Source organism: Phoenix dactylifera, unplaced genomic scaffold (assembly GCF_009389715.1).
Source record: "Phoenix dactylifera cultivar Barhee BC4 unplaced genomic scaffold, palm_55x_up_171113_PBpolish2nd_filt_p 001730F, whole genome shotgun sequence".
Lineage (NCBI taxonomy): Eukaryota > Viridiplantae > Streptophyta > Magnoliopsida > Arecales > Arecaceae > Phoenix > Phoenix dactylifera.
Window position 1 is genome coordinate 49,554 of NW_024069029.1, and position 7,795 is coordinate 57,348.

The 7,795-nt window shown below is 41.5% G+C and overlaps 1 protein-coding gene across 1 annotated transcript; it reads left to right on the forward strand.

Moving 5' to 3' along the window:
• Positions 1-1,709: 1,709 nt before the first annotated feature.
• On the forward strand, positions 1,710-5,964 carry LOC103695460. The gene is made up of 8 exons (XM_039122759.1): positions 1,710-1,775; positions 1,852-2,077; positions 2,215-2,338; positions 2,453-2,608; positions 2,842-3,223; positions 3,339-3,606; positions 3,717-3,853; positions 5,833-5,964. The coding sequence occupies exons 1-8, from the start codon at positions 1,710-1,712 to the stop codon at positions 5,962-5,964; spliced, it is 1,491 nt and encodes a 496-aa protein (XP_038978687.1).
• The last annotated feature ends 1,831 nt before the right edge of the window (positions 5,965-7,795 follow it).

Below are 7,795 nucleotides of genomic sequence, written 5' to 3' on the forward strand. Positions count from 1 at the left end.
GCTGGCTATGAGTCTTCCCCCTTGATGGAAGGGAGGTGGAGAGTTTTCTGGCCTGCAAAGGGGAGGGGGGGAGGAGAGGGAGGCTCCTTGCATGGTGAGCCCCATCTCCTTGTGCCCATTCAGGCACAATTCTACTTTACATAAGTAGACCAAAAGGAAGCAAAGGCCTCATATAAAATGGGAACAGGAGCTGGCTACGAGTCTTCCCCCTTGATGGAAGAGAGGTGGAGAGTTTCCTGGCCTGCAGAGGGGAGGGGGGGGGGGGGGGGGGGGGGAGGAGAGGGAGGCTCCTTGCCTGATCCAGTGTGAAGCAAAGGCCCCATATAAAATGGGAACAGGAGCTAGCTACGAGTCTTCCCCCTTGATGGAAGGGAGGTGGAGAGTTTCCTAGCCTGCAGAGGGGTTGAATGGTTGTTATGCTATGATGTTGCAGTTGCTACTTGGGTACTCGAAGGGGAGATGGTGGGATGAGATTTTTATTAGTTAGATGGAGTGAATTTCTCATAATGCCCTTGCCAGTGAATTTGTCCAGATTTGTAACTTAAGGTGTGCCTGGATGGTATGAACTGATCTTATCTATATTTAAATAATTCCTAATTCTCTGGATTTCCAATGTCATTGCCTTTGTTCATTTGAGCTAAGCAATGCTGTAGTTCTTAAACTATCTTCTCTCACCTAAGTTAAATTCACGAATCCATAGCCAAGTGGTGTATCTATTCCTTTTATGCATTCAAAATCAATTTATGCTAACCTTTGATTCATAAGATTTTTGTAAGGGATTTACTTAATTCATAGCTTTGTCTTGACTGTGATGATGCCCATTTATAAAATATGAACTGATTTATTATTCCATCTAATAGTTGAACATGTCAAAAAATTATGTAAATAGTTAAAGACATGATAGGCTAACAAGAATATAAACTTGTAGGTATATATGCTTTACTACATAGCCGCATTTTTTTAAAGTGGTCAATGTTTCATTATAGTTCTGTATTATTAGAGAATTTGTGTCTGGGTCTTTTTTTCCTCCTCTCTATGGCTACTTGTTGGTTATTATACCATACCTGTGAATTTGTCCCTTTCTAGACAAATTCTTTCCTTCACCTTGACCATGAAGTGCCATGGGATAACCTATTCCTATTCTGGTCTTGCTTGACATGGTAAAGATAAGTTCATAGATAAGTTCCTTATGTGGTTTTCTTTTGAGATTAAAAGAAAGCTTGGCCTGTAAAATTAAACTGTTTGCAGTAATGGCTCGATTTCCAAGGTCAAGGCATTTGTAGTTACTTGGTGTCTTACTTTTTTGAATGAAAATGATGGAGCACATATACTTCAGCATACAATTGCTTACTACTCTCATATTTAGGAATCAATCTAATTTGAGATTAAGATGGAAAATGAATTTAGTTAGTAGGCAGTACATAAGGTCTATGATTTTGGGTAAAATTGTGTTTGATAGTGACTTAGCCTTTGTTGAAAATATACGGATGGATAGTAGAGTCTTTCACAAATTATGTCATTTACTAAAAACACAAGGAAGACTCAAATCCTTTAAAAACATGGATGTAGAGGAAATGGTTGCCATATTTTTATATATAATTTCACATGATGTGAAGAATAGGATAATTAAGAGACAAGCGCCCGTTCTAGCGAAAACAATAAGTAGACAATTTCATGTTGTTCTCAACTTTGTGCTACGTCTCCATTCCATGTTGTTACGAAAACCTGAAGCTGTGACGGAGAACTGTACAGATGAGAGGTGGAAGTGGTTCAAGGTACTCTTTACCACTACTTTTAGTTGTATCAATTAAATTATACTACTAAACTAAATAAACTATCTTATAAATGTAGAACTGCCTCGGAGCACTTGATGGAACATACATAAAGGTCAATGTAGAGAAGGTCGACAAGCCTAGGTATCGAAGCTGCAAGGGTGAGATTGCTACTAATGTCCTTGGTGTTTGTACTCGAGACATGCAATTCATTTATGTATTGCCTGGGTGGGAGGGATCAGCTACTGATTTTCGAGTGCTTCAAGATGCCATTTTGAGGAGAAATGGCTTGAAGATGCCCCAAGGTAAGTAAAAAAATGATAAATAGAATAGCCAAATTCTCATACCAAGTGATGCATAACTTATTTTGAAAGTAATTATTGTATTTTACAATATACATGTTACTATTATCTATGTGATATTGGATACGCAAATGCTGAAGGCTTTTTGGCTCCTTATAGAGGACAAAGATACCATTTGAATGAGTGGAGACAGAGTCAACAACCCGCAAATGCTCATGAGTTCTTTAACATGAAGCACTCTCGGGCTAGGAATGTTATAGAGAGGTGCTTTGGGTTGCTAAAAGGAAGATGGGCAATTCTGAGGTCTAAGTCATTTTACTCTGTAAAAACCCAATGTAGAATCATAAGTGCTTGTTGTCTTCTTCACAACTTTAGCAGAGAAGAAATGCCTATTGACCCAATGGACATCGAGGTTGTTGAGGATGTCACTAGCTCACAAGAGGAAGAAGTTAGTGATAGGATAACCTATGTAGAGACAAGTGATGCTTGGGCTGCTTTCAGGAAGAATTTGGCGAATGATATGTTCGAGCAATGGTTGAATAGTCAAAATGCATAGGCTAATATGTTTAATGAAATTTCTATTTGTACTTGAACAAATTTTTTATGTTATTTTTGTAATGTCATCATCTATTTTGCTGTTGTTTTATCTATTATGTTTGCTTTATAATATTCAATGATTTATTTGCCACTTCTTTTATTCAATTAAATATGTACAATTACTTGTGTCCAATGTGTGCAATATATTATTCTTTCTGTCTGATTTTCAGGATGGAAGAACAACTTTTTCAAGGAAATAAAAAAGCAAATACAAGGGCAGACAAAACTACTTCCTTGAAAAGAATTTGGACAAAGACTGAAGATGCAAAGCTGGTTGAGTGCCTTATTGACGTAGTGAATGCTGGTGGTTGGGAGGGTGATAATGGCACATTAAGGCCAGAATTTCACCAACATTTGGAGAGAATGATGGAAAAAAAGCTTCTTGGTTGTGGACTGAGAGGAAATCCATACATTGAAAATCATGTGAAGTTACTAAAAAAGCAATACAATGCAATTGCAGAAATGTTAGGACCAAACTGTTCGAGATTTGGATGGAATGATAGAGAGAAATGTGTGGTGGTAGACAAAGATGTTTATGACCTATGGGTGAAGGTATTACATAAATATATGCTTTCTAAGTTTGCTTTCAACTTATGCCTTTTCAATATAATTCTTCACTTGTTTGTATTTCTAAAATTATTTAATAACTTTTGTTTTGTGTTGACAGAGTCATCCCCATGTAGCTGGCCTGAGAAACAAGCCTTTCCCTTATTATGAAGACTTGTCAATTGTGTTTGGTAAGGATAGAGCAAATGGGGAGGGTGCAGAGGATCGAGCTGATGCTTGTGAACAAATTGAGAAAGAGGAGGAAGCTTTAGGTGATACTATGAGTTTGGAAGATGATATGGATGCTGAGGGAGGTTCTCCGAATGCAATAGATTCACCACCATCTATTTGCCAACCTACAGGCATTGGTACTAGTATTGCAACAATTGGCAAGAAAAAATGAAGCTTAGTAAGTAAAAAGAGAAAGCACAATGATACTGCCATGGAGAACTTGGTCACTGAGATGGGAAAGATAAGCAGTGCATGTGAACTTGTGAAGGGAGTAAGGAAGACTTCAAGAAAATTGCAAACTTTTTTGAGAAGAAGGGGCAAAGTGATGAGAGGCGTATGGCTTTGTTTGAGGAGATTATGAAGATTGAAGATTTGAGTGAGGATGATATGTTGATTGCTGGCGAGGTTATTAACAAAGATAAGTCCAAAATTGACTTCTTTTTTACCCTGCCTCAATAGTTCAAGAGAAGATATATGCTAAAGCAGTTAGAAGGCGGTCCATATAGACCCTCATTTGACTTTGATCCAGTGTGATGCTACCTAGACATCTTCACATTTATACTTTAGATGTTTGTGGCTTCGGTGGAGTTTTGATGTTTATGGCTTTTTATTGATTCGGGTGTTATAATTTTTAGTGTTATCAGTATATATACTATTGTTTTGCCTTTTCTATCTAAATTATATCCAGGACATTGAACTATTCCCCTCTCTTTTCTCATGATCAAATAGAAATTATGTGCTGCAACAGCTCATCTTGGAATTTTGCAGTACCAAAATTGGTGGCATATTGCATTAAGGATAATTGCTCACACTGAAAATATGTGGCATTTCGCTAGATCGCTTGGACATTGCTGATTGTCCATAAGTAATTTGTCTCTTTTGGTCATTGCTGATTCTGCATTCTTAGTGTTATCAGTATATATGCTGCTGTTTTGCCTTTTCTATCTAAACTATATCCAGAATATTGAACCATTTCCCTCTCTTTTCTTAAGATCAAATAGAAATTATGTGCTGCAACAGCTCATCTTGGAATTTTGCAGTACCAAAATTGGCGGCATATTGCATTAAGGATAATTCGTCACACTGGAAATATGTGGCATTTCGCTAGATCACTTGGTCATTGTCTCTATAGTAAATTTTATTGGCATGAATGGTCGTCAAAGAATCAAAAAGAAATTTTTTATAGGGGAATAAGCAAAAGAAACTTATTAAGGGCTACTAAAAGTAGAATATGTGACAAAATTACGGAGCTATTATAGAAATTAGCATATTGACTTACATTTTTAATTTATGAGAATTAAAAACATGTAAAAAAATCTAACTAAGATATATCAGGGGTATTTGTGGTATTATGTGGTCGGTGATCTTGGATTCCTGTACTATATCAAAAAAGTTACTTATGGATATCCAGGAATTTTTAATCACTGGACCATGGCCAACCAAACACCGTGATCTTAGATCAATGAGGATCAAATCACCCCAGTATTCGGATCACCGGGGATCTTAGATCACTGTGGTGATCCTGTTGGGGTTACCAAACGCCCCCTAATTGAAACCCGAGATTCTTCTTCTTCTTTTTTGGTATCACCAGCAAAAATGAGTTCTTCATATATTGCTTTGCCTAAAACCCTAATAAAAAGCCGAGATCCTTCTTCTTCTTTTTGTGGTGTCACCAGCAAGAATGAGTTCTTGATATATTGCGTTACCTAAAACCCTAACAAAAACCCGAGATCCTTCTTCTTCTTTTTTCTCCCCCATCCTTCTCCTCCTTTTTCTTCAGGTTGCAAGTGAACCGATGGTTTGACTCTCACTTCCGGACTTCGTGGAGTTTCTTGTAGTTCCTTCTTGCCTTCCGTTCTTGTTTTCTTTCGTCAGTTCTATATTTTTACATTAATGTGAATATCGTAAATCTTGTTTTTTCGATTTTCAATTATTTAGAAAGGAAAAAAATTTTGATGGCTGGATTGCTTTCTAGACTCGATCTACAGGAGATTTTATGCATGGAGTAGGGGAGGAGGTGTACTACTTCACTTCTAGGCACAGGGCGAGTGCCGACGGGAGTGGCTGCAGGGCAAACCGCATTGCTGGGGAGGGCTTCTGGCATGGCAATGCCCGAGGCCAACTCATCTTCAAGAATGGCTCCTCCGAGGTGATCGGGCACAAGACGTCCCTTGTCTTCAAATTCAGAGACAACCAGAGGAAGAGGCTGCACCCCAACTAGATCATGCATGAGTACCTCCTCCACTCCCCTGATGGCAAGGTATGTAATTTTTCTATTTTTTCCCCTCTCTTCTGAATCTAATTTTGTTATGATCTTCCGTTATAGTTTTGTTTAATATATTTGATTATCTATTACTTCGTGACTACTGCCCTTGGTTTTGCAGTTTCAGGAGATGGCTCTGTGCAGAATTTATCCCAAGAAGGACAACAAAGAAGTTGGTGATGATTTTTCTGCCGCACATGACCGCAAGAGAAGACAGATACATGCTACAAGGCCGACGCCGCTCTTCGATTAGGCCTATGAGGCCAAAGATTGTAGCAGCAGTGATGGTGTTTGTGAATGTGACTGCTGCTTGGACGGAGCAAGAGATTGCATCTTAGTTGGTGCCACCGCTAGGAGTACTGTCGATGACCGCTCCACCAGCACCACTATCCCTCCTTCCACTTCTCGTGATGGGGTGGTTCTATATACACCCCACCTATTGCTCAGGACACCCCCCAAAAATTAAAAAAAAATTAAATACTCTCTACACCCCCCCATTTGCTAAGGACACCCCTAAAAAATTAAAAATTCCTAAATTACCCCCCACCCTCCCCACCCCCTCACCTAAATTGCTCTCTACACCCCCCAAACCCCCCCCCACCCTGCTCTTCCCCTCCAAAACACCCGCCGGCTTCTCCCTTCCGCCCAAAAAACCTCGCCTCAAGCACCTTGCCGGCGGCCAAACCCCCTCCGTCTCCCCCTTCTCCCTCTCGTCGCCGGTCGGTGCAGTGCACCTCGCCAACGCCCAAAACCCCCCGTTCCCCCTTCTCCCTCTCGTCGCCGGCATTCTCCCGATCTCCGACCACCTCGCCGGCTTCTCCCGGAACCACCTCCCCGGCCATCTCCGAGCAACGAGCACCTCGCCGGCGCCTCCACGACCACCTCGAGGTAGCTCCCCCCCCGCCTCCCCTTTTGTTCGGCACTGGATCGCCGAACAAAAGGCTTCTGTTCGGCTGAACAGTGCCGAACAGAAGCCTTCTGTTCGGCTGCACAGTGCCGAACAGAAGGCTTCTGTCCGGCACTGTGCAGCCCGAACAGAAGGGTTCTGTCCGGCTCTGTGCAGCCGAACAGAAGCCTTCTGTTCGGCACTGTGCAGCCGAACAGAAGGCTTCTGGTGCCAAATCGCGTGCCGTGCTGAATTATTTTCTTTGATATAGCCTAACATTGAATTTCTATATTTTCAGACATGTATCCCGGTCCCGCCAGAGTTAGACCTACGGCGTCAGCTAGGAGACGTCGTGCTAGGATTGCTTCTCCCGAGCCTGCTCATATGCCATCGCCCTCTCCTGAGTCAGAGCATGATGATATGCCCGCTAGGGGCGAAGACGATGAGTCCGTTGGACCATGTCCAGGAGGTCCAGAGGATGAGTCCGTCCTGATCAGTTTCAGGACGCATATAACAGCTTCCATCTGGAGGCAACAGGTATTGTTTATTTGTTATAGCATTATATTTTGTTTATTAATGTTTTATAAAGTAGTAGTAATTATACATTTATATTACAGGAACGGGCTCCACTAAAGTGCATGAACCATACTGCCAAGGTTGGTGAATGGAAGTGGTGGTCTTCAAACCAACCAAATACCAGGTTCAAAGCACTATTGAGGCAGTCGGGCCTCATAGAGTTAGTACCAGTGCTCTTATCGATTCATCGATAAGATTCTGATTTCGGGCTTCGTAGAGAGATGGCAGCCCGAGACGAACACCTTCCATATACCATTTGGCGAGATCACTATCACGTTGGATGATGTATCCGCCATTTTAGGGATTCCTGTCGCAGGTGCCTCAGTAGCAGTTTCTCCTGAGAGGATGAGTGATCGGGATGCTGAGGAGCTACTTGTGGAGTTGTTGGGGGTGTCAGCTGGAGACGCGCGTCAGGAGGTACTGTCATCGCACGGTCAGTCTGTGAGGATGGAGTGGCTGAGGACTCAGTTTCACTCTGTATCTGATAGAGACAGCCAGCAGAGGATAGAGTGTGCAGCACGAGCCTATTTGTTATTTTGTTAGGCTGCACACTCTTTGCTGATAAGAGTGGGACCAGGGTGCCTATAGCGTATCTGTGTTTACTGCGGGATCTGGATAGGGT

What these genes read in the sequence shown, in the direction of transcription:
- LOC103695460 (XM_039122759.1), top strand. Translation starts at nt 1,710, where the DNA reads ATGTTGTTACGAAAACCTGAAGCTGTGACGGAGAACTGTACAGATGAG. An exon ending in GCTAGGAATGTTATAGAGAG is followed by an intron (nt 2,339 to 2,452) that starts GTGCTTTGGGTT and finishes CAACTTTAGCAG; the next exon opens with AGAAGAAATGCCTATTGACC. An exon ending in AATGATATGTTCGAGCAATG is followed by an intron (nt 2,609 to 2,841) that starts GTTGAATAGTCA and finishes TCTGATTTTCAG; the next exon opens with GATGGAAGAACAACTTTTTC.